The sequence below is a fragment of the Nicotiana attenuata genome, unplaced genomic scaffold (assembly GCF_001879085.1).
Source record: "Nicotiana attenuata strain UT unplaced genomic scaffold, NIATTr2, whole genome shotgun sequence".
NCBI classification, from domain to species: domain Eukaryota; kingdom Viridiplantae; phylum Streptophyta; class Magnoliopsida; order Solanales; family Solanaceae; genus Nicotiana; species Nicotiana attenuata.
The window spans coordinates 207,597-225,036 of record NW_017671008.1 but is presented as its reverse complement, the minus strand read 5'-3'; the positions used below and the strand labels follow the sequence as shown (position 1 = coordinate 225,036).

Sequence of the window (17,440 nt, the reverse complement as noted above, 5' to 3'; positions counted from 1 at the left end):
ATTGTAAAAGATGGCAGATAACGATGTCAACATAACACACAACGTTGAAGCAAAGTAAAATCTGCCTCAACACGAGGATTCGATCAACGACACCCAACGAGAAGGACGTAGCCACGCAGTTCATGGCGAGTGGTATCCCCGACACGTACAGGAGGCGAATCCCGATAACGCTGAAGACGAGCATGTTGCGAAAACAGTGAGGATCCTGAGAGGACAACAAAAGGCTATTATGTGCCATCTCTCACAGCAAGATCAAGCCATGACAAATTGAGACAAACATTGTCCGGTGCTTCCAACAACGCGAATGGAAGAGGTCCAGTTCCTCCCGATGCTCCCGCAAATCAAACAACGCAAAGGGTGGAGGTCAGCTTTGATGGGGTCGGGGGGATCGACAGCGGATCAGGTAACAATAACGGTAATGATCCTTTCAAAATCGAGCTCATGCGATTTATGAGGAAAATAAAAGCTCGAATGGACCAAATTCTGGGTGCACCACCAGTGCTGAAGGGCTCGAACTCAAAGGAATAACCTAGTTGCCATTCAAACCGAGCGCAACATCGGAGTTGATTTCAAAGCGGTTTAAAATGCCAGACGTGCCAAAATATGATGGGACTTCAGATCCTCAGGACCATATCACTACCTATACAATGGCCGTGAAAGGAAACGACCTGTATCCACACGAGATTGAGTCGGTCCTACCGAAGAAGTTCGGAGAAACCCTTATGAAGAGGGACCTGACATGGTATCCAATCTTACTCGATCACTCAATAGATTTCTTTGAAATGCTCGTAGACTCTTTCATTAAGGCCCATGCCGGGGCTAGAAAGGTCCAGGCATGGAAGGTGAACATATTCAGAATTTTGCAAGGAGAGTCCGAGTTGTTATGCGTGTTTGTGACCAGGTTTTAGAAAGAAAGGATGTTGTTACCGGCCGCGCCAGATGAATGGTCAGTTGAGGCATTTACCAAAAGGGCCGAACCGGAAGAGCTCTGACGCCTCCCGAAAACTGAAAGAAAGCATGATCGAGTTCCAAGTAACTACATGGGCAGATATCCACAACTGTTACGAATCAAAGATAAGAATAGAAGATGACCATCTCGGTTTCCAAGCATCAACCAAGGGTCGGGATTGAGAAAAGAACATGGATAAGTCGAAGGATGATTTTGACGCAGATCAGCGATCTTCTAAGGGACGGTTTTTACCCTATGAAAAGGCCGAAGGCCGCGGTAGAGGCTTCCTCTCGGCAGATAGGTTCGCTCCCGACAGAAGAACTGACCGTGGCAGGAATAACATGTCATTGCAGGACAAAGAGGTATCAGGTTCCCGGGATTCCACCTATCCTAGACTGTCCGAGTACAATTTCAATGTCAGCTTTGTGGAGCTGGTATCAACGATGAGGAGCATCGAGGAAGCACGCTTTCCGAGGCTGATGAGATCTTATCCCAGCCAGAGGGATCCCAATCTATGGTGCGAGTATCATGGAACTAACGGTTACCGGACTAGGGACTACCGACATCAATGTGAGGAGGTGGCAACGTTGTTGAAAAATGGCCATCTCAGAGAGTTCTTAAGAGACTGGGGCCAATAATAGTTAAGGCCGTAACCGGGATAACGCAGAGTCGTCGAAGATAGGTAAAGACCCTCCCCGAAAAACTATCAACATGATTTTCGGGAGAAATGAGATCAATGGTGTGACCTTATCGGTAGCAAAAAAGACAAAGGTGTGGGTGACTCATAGCAAGAGACTCCGGGAAGTCACCGAGGACGACAACATATTCACATAAGAGGATGCGATGGACTTCTATTGTCGCACAACGATGCCTTGGTAAATTCTCCTAATATTCTAAATTTTAAAATTAAACGTGTTTTGGTGGATCCAGGAAGTTCAACCAATACCATTCAAGAGAGAGTGTTGGAGCAAGCCAAGATAACCGGAAGCATCATTCTGGCCACAAAGCTTCTCGCCGGGTTCAACTTAGCAAGTGTGACAACCCGAGGGGAGATCTTGCTGCCCACAAACGCCGAAGGGGTCATGAACACTACCTTGTTTGAAGTAGTAGATAGCGACATGTGCTACAATATAATTCTTGGTAGACCATGGCTACACGAGATGAAGGTTGTGCCACCAACATATCATCAACTTCTAAAATTCCCAACTCTAGAGGGAATCAAACATATAAGAGTAGATCAACTGGCGGCAAGGGGGATGAATGCGATCTAGGTTTCCAAAAGTAAAGGGAAAGGACATGCGGCATAGCAATTACAAGAATCGACGTCCGCTTCCAAATCAAACGAAAATGACAAAGGGAAGGATCCGTCTGAATCCTATCAGGTGCCAAGGTATTTCCAAGTACTGGAAGAAATGGACGCAACCAAATCCATGGCAGAAGAACACGAATAGGTATCATTGTTCGAGAAGTTCCTAGAAAGGAAGTTCCACTTGGGGACTGGATTAAACCCCAAGCTCAGGTCATGATATATAGAATTTCTTAAAACTAATATTGATTGTTTTGCATGGTCACACGTAAATATGACAGGTATCCCGCTAGAGGTGGTTGTGCACAAGTTAAGCCTGGACCCCAGCATCCCTCTAGTAAGGCAAAAAAAACGCCCGATCATCGATGTCAAAAATAGGTTTGTCAAAGAAGAGGCAACTTGATTTCTCGATATCGGTTCAATCCGGGAGGTAAAGTATCCCAGCTGGCTAACTAACATAGTAGTAGTTCTAAAAAAGAATAATAATTTCGCATGTGCATAGATTATAAGCATCTGAATAAGGTGTGCCCAAAAGACTCGTTCCTATTGCCAAACATTGATCAAATGATTGATGCAACAGCCGAGCACGAGTTGATGAGTTTCCTCGATGCCTGTTTCGGGTACAACCAAATCAAAATGAACCCGAAGGATCAGGAAAAAACTTCGTTCGTAACGAACTTTGGCACATATTGCTACAATGTGATGCCCTTCGGGCTTAAGAACGCCGGAGCCACTTACTAGAGTCTCGTGAACAAAATGTTCGAAAAGCAAATAGGGAAAACAATGGAAGTTTACATAGATGATATGATGGCTAAGTCTTTGAACGCACGCAACCATCTGAAACCCCTCCAAGAAATCTTTGACATCCTAAGGAAGCACAACATGAAGCTTAACCCCGAAAAGTGAGTATTCCGAGTCAGCTCCGGTGTATTTTTGGATTTCCTGGTGTCAGAAAGGGGGATCGAAGTCAATATCGACAAGATTAAAGACATCGAGGACATTCCAGACCAGCTGACAAACGTGAAAAAAGTCCAAAGGCTAACCAGAAGAATGGTCGCTCTAAGCAGGTTCATTCCCGGTCCTTGAAAAAATTCCATCACTTCTTCTCACTTCTGAAGAAGAAGAACAACTTCGAATGGACTCTGAAATGCCAACATGCCCTAAAATATTTGAAAGGGTATTTATCAAGCCCTCCGTTACTATGAAAACCAGAGGAAGGTGAATAATTGCTAATTTACTTAGCGATCTCGGAGGAAGCGGTAAGTGTCGTTCTAGTCTAGGAAGATGAAGGTACGCTATCTCCTATCTATTATGTTAGCAAATTTAATGGGAGTAGAAACTCGTTATCCGCACCTCGAAAAATTGGCCTTAGCTCTCGTAGTCGCCGCTCGATCTTAGGCCTTACTTTCAATGCCACCTAATAACCGTGGTGACAACTTTTCCCCTACGAATGTCCTTCACAAACCTGAATTGTCAGGTCGACTGGCCAAATGAGAAATCGAAATAAGTGAATTTGACATCGAATATAAACTTAGGACTGCGATCAAATCACAAGTTTTGGCCAACTTCGTAACCGATTTCAGTCCCGGTCTGCTGTCTTTGGCCACTAAGGAAGTGATAATGGTGTCGAAAATGACATCGAGAGTTTGGACCTTGTTCACGGATGTAGCTTCCAGCGTGAAAGGGTCCGGGTTCGGGGTAGTCTTAATTACGCCCTCGAGAGAAACCCTGAGGTAGGCCATAAAAACTGTTCTGTTGACTAACAATGAAGCTGAGTGCGAGGCTTTGATTGCAGGACTTGAACTGACCCGGGGACTAGACTCTGAGGCCATTGAAATCAAATATGATTCTCAACTGGTGGTAAATCAGGTAGATGGAATCTTCGACACCAAGAAAGAGCGCATGCAACAATATGTGGTGAAAGTTCAAACTATGCTCGCACGGTTCAGGGAATGGTCAATCACCCACATCCCAAGAGAAGAAAACGCAGAAGTGGATGCATTGGCCAATCTAGGCTCGTCCACGGAGATAAAGGGATCGGATTTCGGTACGGTCGTACCGCTCATGCAATCGGTATTGATGTGGACGGTTATTATGAAGCAAATGCGACCAACTTGGTTTGGGAGTAGAGAAATAAAATCATCGACTACCTTGAGCACGACAAACTGCCTGAAGACCCGAAGGCATCCGGGCATTCCGCACCAAAGCAGCTCATTACAACTTTTGGGGAGGACAATTGTACAGAAGGTCATCCCAAGGCCCGTTGGCCCGATATTTAGGAGCCGTTGAGGCTAATTACTTCATGATAGAGGTTCACGAAGGAATCTGTGGAAATAATTCAGGTGCGAACTCATTGGTGTTAAAATTAGTTAGGGCATGATACTACCGGTCCCGGATAGAACAAGACGCTAAGACGTTCATGCAGAAATGTGACAAGTGTCAACGCCATGAGCCGTTAGTACACCAACTGACAAAGCTATTGCCCTCGTATTATCGCCATGGCCTTTCGTGAAATGGGGGATTGACATAGTCGGTCCGCTACTAAGGTTTCTTTTAGTTTTATCTGATTGCTTTTCTAAGTGGATTGAAGTAGGTCCTTACCAAAATATCGGCGAGCGCGAAGTGGTAAATTTCTTGTGGGAGAACATAATTTGACGGTTCAGAATATCGAAGGAGATAGCCTGCGACAACGGGCCACGGTTCATAGGTGCAAAGGTCACAAAATTCCGTGAAAACTTGAAAATCAAAAGAATCACATCTTCGTGGTACCATCCAAGCGCAAATGGCCAAGCAGAATCGACAAATAAGGTGATTATTCAAAACCTCAAAAAGAGATTGGAAGCAGCCAAAGGCAAGTGGCCCGAACAGTTACTGGGAATGCTATGGGTATACTGGACAACGGCCAAGTCAAGAACGGGAGAGATACCTTTCTCTCTCGTAACAGAGCAGAAGCTCTGATCCCGGTGGAAGTAGGAGTACCTACCTTGAGGTACTTTCGGGCAGATGAAGAAACAAACATCGAGGCATTGCTAGTCAAATTGGAGCTTCTTGACGAATGCAGGGACTTGGCGTACATAAGAATGGCGGCCCAGAAACAAAGTATGGAAAGATACTACTCCCTCCGTTCTAGTTTATGTGAACCTATTTCCTTTTTGGTCCGTTCCAAAAAGAATGAACCCTTTCTAAATTTGGAAACAATTTAGCTTAAACTTCCAATTCTACCCTTAATGAGAAGCTTTTACAACCACACAAATATTCTGGGCCCCATTTTGACTTGTTTAGGACCACAAATTTCAAAAGTCTTTATTTTTTCTTAAACTCCGTGCCCAGTCAAACAGGTTCACATAAATTGGAACAGAGGGAGTATAATCGAAGAGCCAATCTACGTTATTTCAAAGTGGGAGACTTGGTTTTAAGAAAAGTGACTCAAAACAACCCGAGAGCTCAACAAAAGCTGGGTCTAACATGGGAAGGCCCGTACCGGGTCTCAGTTGTCACCGAAAAATGATCATACAAACTAAAAAACCAAGATGGAGTCATATTTTCGAGCAACTGGAACGTGACTCACCTTAAAAGGTATTATTGCTGATGAGCACCGCTTATACTAAAAGTATGTGCTGCACTCTTCTTCCTTTCGTCCAGTTTTTGTCCCAATTGGGTTTTTCTGACAAGGTTTTTAACGAGGAATCAACAGAAAGCATACTATGAAGGAAATATCATCGGCAGAAATAAGAACTTCAAATGACAAGACATGAAAACGACAAGCCACTGTAGGGTGGTTAGATAGTCTTTGGCTTGATAGCAAAGTTCCTAACAAGAAACAAAGCTTGCTATCTGACCAAAAGCTATTCAACCGTTCATGAGTGCTCCTTCCCTACAAGCCACTCGGAGTGGTTAGATAATCTTTGGCTTGGTATCAAAGTTCCTAGCGGGAAGCGAAGCTTGCTAGCAGACCAAATATTATCCAACCATTCAATAGTGGAATCCTTAAAGGAGCAAGACTTCCAGTGTTCCAATTTGCATTCTTCGCATTCAAACACTGGGGAACGATATGTGAATACAACAATCTGATTGTCACAAGAAATCCGGACTATGAAATCCAGGAACAAAAATGTCTCATCAGGACCGGGGACTGCATAGCCAGCCCGTAGAAACAAGTTGTACAAATTAGCCACAAGTAATGGCAATTTCTTTTTCAGCAAAACGGATGCTCATGTACTTTTGAAGATAAAAGGAATAAAATAAAGTCCTTTATTTTTGTCTTGTTTCTTGCCCAAACGCTGAGTTGATTTTATCATTTGAAAGTTAATCAAGTACTTCAAATGCTAGTGCGGGATGAACAAGAGAAGTCCTCTTCAAGAGCATCGTAAACATAAGAGGGCCCTCTCTTATGAAACCCTAACAGTAAAGGGTTGGTTTCGGAAGAGTTTATGCTCGGAACCCAAATGCTATAGAGGAGAAATGCACCCTAAGCCTTGAATAATTCGACGCAAAAATGTAAAATTTGTGCAATTCTTAAACGAAAAGCACTTTTATATATCAAACGTGACAAGTAGCACAAGTACAAAAATACAAAAAGGAAACAACAAAGGAAAAGAGAAAACAAAAAACTAAACTATATCACCCTCAGAACTCGGGGGAAGAGAAGCAGCACCCCCAGAACTTGGGGAAAGAGAAACATCAACGCCCCCAGGAGAAGTAGGTGGATCTTCCGCCGGCTCGGGATCTCGGCCTTCATCATTATTATCTTCAACTTCCTCCTCGGTTCTCGAGAACTCAAAACCAAAACCCAAAGAGTCATTTGCATCAAGCTGAGCTAGGAGGCGCCTTCGAGCGGTTGACTCTAGCTTTCGGGCCTTAGAGATTTCATCATCAATATCAATGAAGCCCGCTTTGGCCCCTTTCAAGGTTTTTCTCCTCATGCTATACATAGAATGTGTTTTTTCGATGATGAGGGAATTCGCTCGGTGCTGAAGTTTTGATTTAAGCCAATCAACCTAGGTTGAAAGGTCATCCCGCTCGGATCTTGTAGCCCTAAGGCTAAGATCAAGGTCACGGATAGTGGTTATATGAACCTTATTGTGTTCCATGATCCTCTTATACTTATCCCCTATCTGGGCACGCTTCTCCTCAACAATAGCAGCCTCTTCAGCTTTGGAGTTATAGGCTGCCTCCAAGTTATTCAATCTCTCAATGGAGGCAGATTCACGCTCGACAGCAGCGAGCACAACATTCTAGACCTCAGACCATTTAGCCTTGGCATATTGAAACTGTACGTTCAACTAGGATGCTTCTTGGCTGAGTACCATCACTTCCTGCTCGCTCTGCTACAACCGAGCCTCTAACTCACCGACTTCAACAACTTTTGCTTTGCAGCACCGGGAGGCAAGCAGTAATTTGGTCTCTCTCGGCCAACAGTTGATCTCGCTCTGACTTAAGCTTTTCTTTATCAAGGATCAACTTCTGAAGACCTTCGGAAGCAAGAAACTTGGCCTGTGAAGCAAAAACCCAAATTAGAAACTCTATCATAGCAAAGTCGAGAAGAAAAAAGCAGTAAAGAGAATAAGTATGTTACTGTTGCTGCATTATACACGACATTGTTTAACAAACACTCTCCCGAGAGAGAGTGTATCTTCTTTTTATCTTTTTCTGAAGCCAGCGACTTCAGATAATTAGCAAGTTCCACCGGCCGGGACATCAAATGACACTCAGTAGATATTGAGAAGGAGACACTCCTCCTCTTTTAGGGATGTACAGAAGGGGGAGAATAGTTGTGCCCCAAATTTCCATGGTATGGGGACTGGGAAGGAGGGACATCCTCCTCTTGGGTGTTTGCGGGGTGATGTAGCAGTTGCTGGTGATGAAGGTATGGCCAGCGTGGAAGGAGATGAAGTTGATGGTGTTGTGGGTTGAGAAGCAGCTGCGGCAAAGGCAGTGCTGGTTGTTGGTTGCTCACCAACCGATAGCGGAAGAGGCCCAACACTTGGCCTCACAGTACCGAGAGCAGCAACTGGGATCGGAAAGGGAGAGTTGGCATTCTCCACCAAGTCAAACTCTCCCTAGAGCGCTTGGGCATCGTCCTCGGTAGTGTTTGTAAGCTCTTCAGATTGAGCATTTTGTTGAGCTGATGAAGGACGTTGTCTCCTTTGTAGGGAAGCCCCTTCATCACTGGCTTCTCCATCATCATCAATCACCACAGTAACTGCGACTGGCTCAAGCGCGAATTTCTTCACCTTTTTGTTCTAGCCCTCTGTCGAGGAAGAACGCTGCCTTTTTTGGTTGCTTGTTCTCCGGCCGGAGACTCCAATAGGGAACGCTTGAACCGGGAGCAGATTTGATGGCGCCTGTTCGAGTAAGAGCCTCCTTCAGCAACCTCGTAGCCTCCACGGGATTAGCCAAAACATCCTCCTCGGGGGTGATAACAGAGCCTTGCGGGAGGCTTGAATTCAACAAAAATAGAGGTTATCTAATTTTCTTATGCACACAAAATTGAAATGAGGGTAGAATCAGTCAACTTACCATGATTCTTGGACTTCCATCCGTATTTTGGGGCTAGCTCCTTTCACCGGCGGGTCTCAGGCGTGGTGATGTCCAGAATCTTCTAAACCCACCGGTCCAGGCCTTCAACCTTGGTGGTGTCCACCGAGTTGCTGAAATAATAAGATAAGAAAGATCAGCAACGACATGAAACAACATTTTTTCAGGAGACTTTGAACTTACGTGTACGAGTCTAGGACTCGGGGAAATATGGAGTTGTAGCCGGGATGATATCCGTGGTGGAAACAACGATAAACCGCTCCATCCATCCACAGTCATTGTCGTTATCCATGCTGGTGAGCAAAGTGTGGTGGCCACGTTTGCTAAAATTTATTACTCCCTCACGGAAATTCTTGGGGGAGCAGAGATTCATCATGCGAGCTAAGATGAGCTCCTCCTTCGTCTCCTGGCACAGCCCATGTAGACAGGCCACCGTTCGCCACACCAAAGGGCCCACATGTGCCAAACAAACCTAGTATTTGTGGCACAACTCCAAAATCACGGGGTCGAGTCCCCCGCTCAAAGAAAATGCACCCAAAGTGAATGGATACGTATAAATATACGTGAAGCCCTTCTTAGTGAAGGTTACTCGCTCCACCAGTTTAGGAGTGATGATGTTCAGGTCATCGCAATCACGATCCTCTTTCATAACAAGAATGCTGGAAGGACTGATAGAAGAAGGATATATACTAACAGCCTAAGTGCGGGAGCTTGAAGAAGGGAACTTTTCTTCAAAGTCCTTGGCTGCGTTGAGACGTTTGGGGATTATGGTGCTCACCGTAGGGGGGTCAACATCAACATTGATTTCATTGTCTTTGTTCTCCTTCGGACCCCACCATGGAGAAAGTTGGAGTTCTTGAGAGAGTTAATGAAAGAAGCCATGATCAACAAAAAGAGATAAAAGTTCTTTGAAGAAGAAGATTAAAGGAGGATGAAAGCAGGAAAGAAATGAATGCAAAGAAGTCGAGAGAGTTTGTTAAACTATTAAGTGTAAAAGAAGGAGAATGAGACGTATAAGTAAAGGAATAGGTGGCTGAAATCATGGCTATGTTTACCTCGAGAACCTGCAAAAATATTGCTAAATCGTGGAGTAACACATGTCCGGGGTATTAAATGCGGAGAGACGTGCGTCTAATCAAGCGTTAGAAACTTTCAGAAGGGTTCAGAAAAATTTTCCGCCAAGAAAGGAATCTTTACCAACTTCCCGGTGACACAAAGATCTGCCACCGGAAAGCAGGGGGACAATCTGTATAGGGTAAAATCGATTCACATTAAATTCTCAAATGATAGAGTGACACGTAGAACCGGGAACAGACGGAAGACGAAGCAAGTGGAAACCAAGACCAAGGACAATAACTTCGTTTGGCATCGGGCAGACCCCGAAGAAAAAATTGTTAACGAGGGCAAACGAATATTTGCCACCAGATGACATTCAATGAAGAATATTCCTCAATATTAATTACACAGTCCGTTATAGAGAATTTTGGCATTCATAGCCTGCCATTATATGTTCATCAATGGCCCCCATTATTGTCATTTTAAAGGGGCTTGATCCTAGGACCTTGTTCCCTAGGTACAACTATAAATAGTGACTTCAACAACTATTGTAAGACACGAAATTTCTGAAAAACTTATGCTACACATTATTTCAAGCTAAATAATACTTTATTTTCTGCCTAACTGTATTCATATTGCTGTCTTCGGAAGCCTTGCTACCAGAACCAAGCTCCCTGTCATTTTATCTCGATTTCAATGCTAAGACTTGAATTTTATTTAATTTATTTATCATTCGAGATCAAATCAATTCGCTTGTCTATAAACAACGCTATAAATTCAATTGTACCGTTTTACAGGTAAACAAATACATAACAACTATCCAAACAAGCTGTAAACTCACGTAATTGTTCAAGGTAAAAACTTATTTCACAAGGAAAATAATAATCTTATATTTACTGCTTCCTTCGTCTCATATTAACTCGTGGTTACTAAAAGTGGTTGTCTCAAATTATTTATCATTTTAGAAGTTCAAGGCAAAATTGATTATTTCTTTCCTTTTTTACCCTTAGTAATAATTGTTCTTAAAGTTGGAGATAAAACATAAATAGAATAAATATTCAATTAAGAGATATTATATCTTAAGATATAAATAAGGGTAGAATAGTCTAGTCCCTTTCCTAATTAATATTTCTTAAGGGGCGTGTAAAAGAGAAACACGACACATAGTGGGCGTTTGGACATAAGAATTGTAAAATTTCGAAAAAAGGTGAATTGTTTTTTCAAGTGAAAATAGTATTTGAAAATTGGAATCCTGTTTGGGCATGAATATAATGTTGAGTTGTTTTTGAATTTTTGTGACTGATCTGAGTAAAAATTTTAAGAAACAGATTTTTGAAATTTATCAAATTTTTTAAAGTTCTATCTTCAAGCGAACTCATAGTATGAGATATAGGGGAGGTAAAAGAGGAATAAACCTAGATAGTCCCTTATGTATGGGTATAGGAGTATTTTAGTCCCTTATTTATATTACTAAACATAAAATATCCTTTAACTTTGTAAAAGTGGAAAGGTTTGGTCTAACCATTAACTGGGTTCCTAAAACTAACGGGAAAGCCTCAACTTAGGTTAAAGGACTGTAACTTTTGTAACCCAGTTATATTCTATTCTCCTTCTTCCCTCGAATTAGTCCCATCGTCCCATTTGCTCATCCACTCTCCCACTCCGCTGACTTCCTTTCCCCACAAATGATGACTACAAGGATTCACTAGAAAAAAGAAATGGAAACTAAGGATCTAAGTCAATATGAGATGAGCTAGTACCATGTTTTGGACGACAAAGAAGAACATTAAAAAATTAGAGTAAAAGAGAAGAATGGACCTTCAGATGAGCTGAAAATATTCTTTTAGATTTGATTAACAATAACCTTCCAGTCTAATACTGTTACGACCCAAAATCCACTAAGGGTCGTGATGGCGTCGGACACCACTGTCAGGCAAGCCAACCAAAAATACTTAATTAAATTCTCGTTTTAATACTTTTGAAATCTAGGATTTTCCTCCAAATTTATCAATTGAAAAGATAATCGTCTCAATTCAAATGTAAATGACAAACAGTTAGTACAAAATACTTCTTAACCACCCCAGAACCCGGTGTCACAAGTACATGAGCATTTTTTAAGAATTTGAATAAAATACAACAACTGTCCGAAACACAAATGGACAGAAAACAGATACAACTCTGAGAGAGACTATACTAGCTGCGGGTCGCCTCGGGGAAATACAGCTCACCTAGTCTCTGCCTCACCCATACTGCAACGCCCAGTAGGCCACTAGAAGTACCTGCACCTATGCAACAAAAATGCACAACAAGAGTAGCATGAGTACGAAAACAACGTATACTCAGTAAGTATCCCGCCTAAACTCGAAGAAGTAGAGACGAGATGGCAACTTCGACACTTACTAATGGTCAAATGATAATGTTATTAAGGCGGTGGCTCACGAATTTATTAAGGACAACAGTAGATTCAAAAGAATTACTAAACAAGTAAAAGTTCCTCTTTATTTAAAAGTTTCCGGATTCATAATCCATTAATTAACAATTATTTCAAGTTGGGAGAGCAGATAGCATTGTCAATAAATCTCAAGGCAAGCAATACAAGCATGAGCAACTCATGCCGAGGTCGTACGGCCCGATCCAACATAAATGTAAAATATGCACTGCCGAGGGGCGAGCGGCTCGAATCATAGATGCATCTATTACCCCACTCGCGAATCATCCATGCGACGCGGTCAAATTTAAATAAACAATCACCCTGCTCGCGTATCATACATGCGACGCAGGAACACACAGAAACACATGCTCAAGCAGCAAATTAAGAGTTTATCGGGGAACATTTATCCAAATAAAACCAAATTCTCTTTTAATGATTTAAGAAATAAAGTTTAATCCTCTTAGAAATTCATTTACCAATCCGATAGGATTTCAGCAATTCATACTGTCAATAACATTACAAGTATTTCAAGTACAACATGCTTTTGGGTCCTGGACTACCCGGACAATAACATAATAGTAGCTACGCAAGGACTCTCGTCACCTCGTGCGTACGTAGCCCCCCACAAATAGGAGCACATAACCAATTAATTCACCTATGGGGACAATTCCCTCTTACAAAGTTAGAAAGGAGACTCACCTCGCTCCGAAGGTCCATAACCGGCATTCCACGCCCTTCCAAAGACTTGAATCGATGCTAAATACTCCCAAAACTAGCCAATGGTTATGCACATTCATTAATATATGATAAACTACTCATATTAATCCAATTTATAACAATTCCTAACCCCGATCGGAAAGTTAACGAAAACGCCCTCAGGCCCACGTGCCCGGATTCCCAAAATTTTTGAAGAATAAGTTCACCCATAGCCTCACGAAATCAAATATATAATTTTCTCTAGATTCCATACCCAAAATCGTGGTCAAATTCCAAGAATATAAATTTCTAGGTCTTTCTACCAAAACCCCAAATTTCTACCAATTTACATGCTAACATTCATACATAATCGATGTATTTAACTCAAGATGGATGGGATTAGCTTACCTTATCGTTGATGATGAAAAATCCCACTTGAAGCTCTCCCAAAAATCGCCTAAGCCATGAAAATATGAGAGAAAATAGCCAAATCCCGATTTTTAAAACACATCTCTGCCTCCAGCACTTTCCGCACATGCGGTCCCTTTAACGCTTCTACGGTTCCACAGGTGCGAGCCAATCCACCGCTTCTGCGGTTTTCCCCAGGCTCCCCTTTTCCGCTTCTGCGCCTCCATTCCCGCAGATGCGGTCCCGCTTCTGCGGCCAAACGACCGTATCTGCGGTCCCAGCTCTCTTTTGCCAAATCCGCATCTGCGACTATTGGGCCGCTTCTGCGGCTCCGCACCTGCGGCCCTATTCTCGCAGGTGCGGTTACACCAGCAACCAGCAACTTCAGCCTTCCAAAAATTCCATTTTTGATCCGTTAACCACCCGGAATCCACCCGAGGCTCCCGGGACCCCAACCAATCATACCAACCAGTCCCAAAACACGTTACGGACTTGCTCGAGGCCTCAAATCATATCAAACAATGCTAAATCCACGAATCGACCTCCAATTCAAGCTTTATGAACTTTAGAATTTCAAACTTCTACTTTTGATGTTTAAACCAATCAAATCACGTCCGATTGACTCCAAATTTTTCACCCAAGTCATATTCGGCATTACGAGCCTACTCCAACTTCCGGAATCGGATTCCGACCTCGATATCAAAAAGTCCACTTCCGGTCAAACTTCTCAAAACCTTCAAATTTCTATCTTTAGCCAAATGACTCCAAAATGACCCACGGACCTCCGAATTCACTTCCGATCGCGCTCCTAACTCTAGAATCACCGTACGGAGCTATTCCCTGACTCGGAATCTCAAACGAACGTCGACAACATTGAAATGCACTTCAACCCAAACTTATAAAATTTCTTCCAAAGTGCTAACTTCCACAATAGGCGCCAAAACACTCCTGAGTCATCCAAAACCCGACCCGGTCATACGCCCAAGTCCGAAATCATCATATGAACCTGCTGGAACCTTCGAATCCTGATTCCGAGGTCGTTTACTCAAAAATCCGATCTTAGATAATTCTTTCAACTTAATGCTTCTAATATGAGAATTTCCTCTCCAAGTCAACTCCGAACTTCCCGAAATTTGATTCCGACCACGCGTACAAGTCATAATACCTGAATTGAAGCTGCTCATGGCCTCGAACTGCTGAACAGCGCGCTAGGGCTCAAAACGACCGGTCGGTCGTTACAAATACTATCACATCAGTCCAAAAGGTAATTCGAAAAAATTGAATCGGAAGATCAACGAGCTACTTTGAATAGAGAGTGAAACTGAAACCTCTATTCCAGCCGTGCTGTTCTCTGCTGGAATTGAGACAGAGAAGCTTTTAATTTCTGTATGAGTGGTGGAATTTGTTCTCAGATGGCTTTTTCTGTGTTGAAAAATGGTTGTGAAATGACGATTCTTCAGCAGCGTCAATGGAAGAAGGGACAATTGAAACAGTGGTGGAAAAATGATAGTTATGGTCTTATGGAGTGAACTGGGAATAGTTGCCGTTAGTTTTTGTCTTTTTCCGTTAGCTTTGGGAACCCAGTTAATGGGTAGACCAAACTTGTCCATTTTTACAAAAATAAGGGATATTTTATATTAAGTAATATAATTAAGGGACCTATACCCATACATAAGGGACTATCTACATTTATTCCTCAATACAGGGAGTAATAGTGATATTTTACTAACTTTTGCAGCAGACGACCAGTCAAATAAATGTACTCAACGATCTATCGCAAGACTAGTTACGAAGCTTCTGGAAGTTAAGTAGGTAAGGCCAAAGCTAAGAACTCCCTTTAATCAGAACCCAAAAAACTCACTTCTCCTGATAATCTGATCGTCCGGCAACAACAATTTCGATCGAAGTACAGAAACCATGGGTTGGATGACACGGTTCTTAGCTGCTGTAGCGTTCTTGGCAATTGGAGTACTCTTTTCTCCAGAAACTTTCGGGTCAAAATCAGAGGGTCAACATCCTCCAAAGCTCGTAACTTTGCTGAAATTGGCTCATCTTCTCTGCTTTTCCACTGCCTTTGGCGCTGCTCTTTGGGTCACTTTCATTGGTGGTATCATCATGTTCAAGTATCCCCCTTAGCTTCTTTCTGTATTTACCTTTTTCTTCCTTTTTCCCGTATCAATCAACTATATCTCAATCCCAAATTAGTTGCCATTAGCTATATAATTCTTTTGTATCAACACGTCCATTACAAGTAGTATTACTTCTATATTTCNTGGCACTAATTGCAAAAGTATCACTTATTTGTTTGACCAACCCAAAGAAGAAGAAACTACCCATTGCAGAGCTATCCTTGCCAGGACCATCAGTCTTGTGATAGTACCATCAACATCTACTTATCAGAGATAATAACTAGATATATAAAGAAGTAAATAAATTGAGTAAGGGAAAAGTGAACAAGAATTTCTTTTCCTCTGTAATAAATTAGTGTGCGCTTCACCTCTCACTTTTGCGTCAAAGCCTCACCGGTGTACAATACTCCCTTTGATTCAGTTAGATGTTTCCTTTTTTATCTGTTAAAAAAGAATGTCACAATATTTTGGAAGTTCTTAATTCCAACATTCGATTTTACCCAATGACACTCCTTATATTACCCTTTGTGGTACGTTATACACATTTAGTTTAAGACCACAAATTCAAAAGTCTTTTTTACATTGTTAAGTTTCGTGGTCCGTCAAACTAAGACACATAAATTATAACAGAGGGACAAGAATGGAAACTAGTGTTATCAGTATTCTCGTTTTGTGTCATGTTTCTTCGAGTTGGATAAGAGGGTGATTTCCAATGTCTCATTTTCCGTGGGCCAAAAGTTGTAGGCCTTTGGTGAAGGAAAAATCCACATTATGTGATACATTTGTGATCTACAAGGCATGGAACATGCAATGCTAGCCCAAGCATTTATCCTACTCTTCCTGTTTCAACAAGTACATTAAGCTAAAAATACTTACAAAGCAAGTAATGATTGGTAGAAACAAATTTCTACCTTGTAGGAGCATCAAGCCCAAATAATTGAGTTTCTTAGGGCCTTGATTTTGGTAGTTGGACTTTGTCTAAATGAGCTGATGATAATAAGCAGTAAGTTATTTGCTCTGCATTGATGATTTGACTATTTAATGCTGTGATCGACTTATAATGGGTGGACGTAATTGAATAATACTGTGGCTTCATTTATTAGCTGCTTTATTGCAAAAAGTTGGTAGGCTGCTGCTGACAAATATGTTTAGCCTTGATACTGAGATACGTCTCGAATCTTAGCACTGCTCTGCATTGAGAGATACTGTTTCTGATGCAGAACATCTCACGTTTGTTAAAATTAGAACTTTGAAAACAGTCCCAAAAAGGTCTTTTGATGTGTTTTTTCATTGGCATTCTGATGTTAATAATGCATTTGATGTATGGTAGATGATGAAAGAAAGGCATAAGATAGAGAGAGAGGCCAACATCGGGGAGGAAGTCGGATGGACCAAGAACCAGGAAGTTGCAAAGGCTAATCCGAAGCTTGCAGCAATGAACAAGAAATTTGGGATGATTCATGGACTATCTTCCCTTGCTAACATTTTCTCCTTCGGTTGCCTTGCCATGCATTCCTGGTATTTGGCCGGAAAACTGAATCTGTAGTGTTTAAGTATGCCTGCTGTTAGAGACACCAAAATTTCTTAAAGATTTATATGCCAGCTATTTTGAACCATTACTCCAATGGCTTCTGTATTGTGTTACATGTAACTTGACCCCAAAGTGGGAATAAAGATATACAGGTTATAAGCTTGAAATCTTCATCCAGAAAGTTTGTATGTGAAGTTACCACAAACTGATTTGCATTTCAAGTAAATGTAAATGTATCAGGAGTGGCTTTATAAGCTTTTGCCAAAAGTAGCTCAAATTCTGTCTGCTTTGGCATAAAAAATTTTGCTGAATGAAGTGTCCAGAAAAAAGAATTCTAAAGGACAAGTTATTCATAATTGTAGGAAGGAAACAAGTTCAAATGGAACCAAATAGATAT

At 42.0% G+C, this 17,440-nt stretch overlaps 1 protein-coding gene across 1 annotated transcript; it reads left to right on the top strand.

The window, feature by feature from the left end:
- Nucleotides 1-15,300: 15,300 nt before the first annotated feature.
- On the top strand, nt 15,301-17,058 carry LOC109205176 (transmembrane protein 205-like). Its single transcript, XM_019367855.1, has 3 exons — nt 15,301-15,506; nt 16,733-16,742; nt 16,843-17,058. The coding sequence occupies exons 1-3, from the start codon at nt 15,301-15,303 to the stop codon at nt 17,056-17,058; spliced, it is 432 nt and encodes a 143-aa protein (XP_019223400.1).
- Nucleotides 17,059-17,440: the final 382 nt, after the last annotated feature.

What these genes read in the sequence shown, in the direction of transcription:
- LOC109205176 (XM_019367855.1), top strand. Translation starts at nt 15,301, where the DNA reads ATGGGTTGGATGACACGGTTCTTAGCTGCTGTAGCGTTCTTGGCAATT.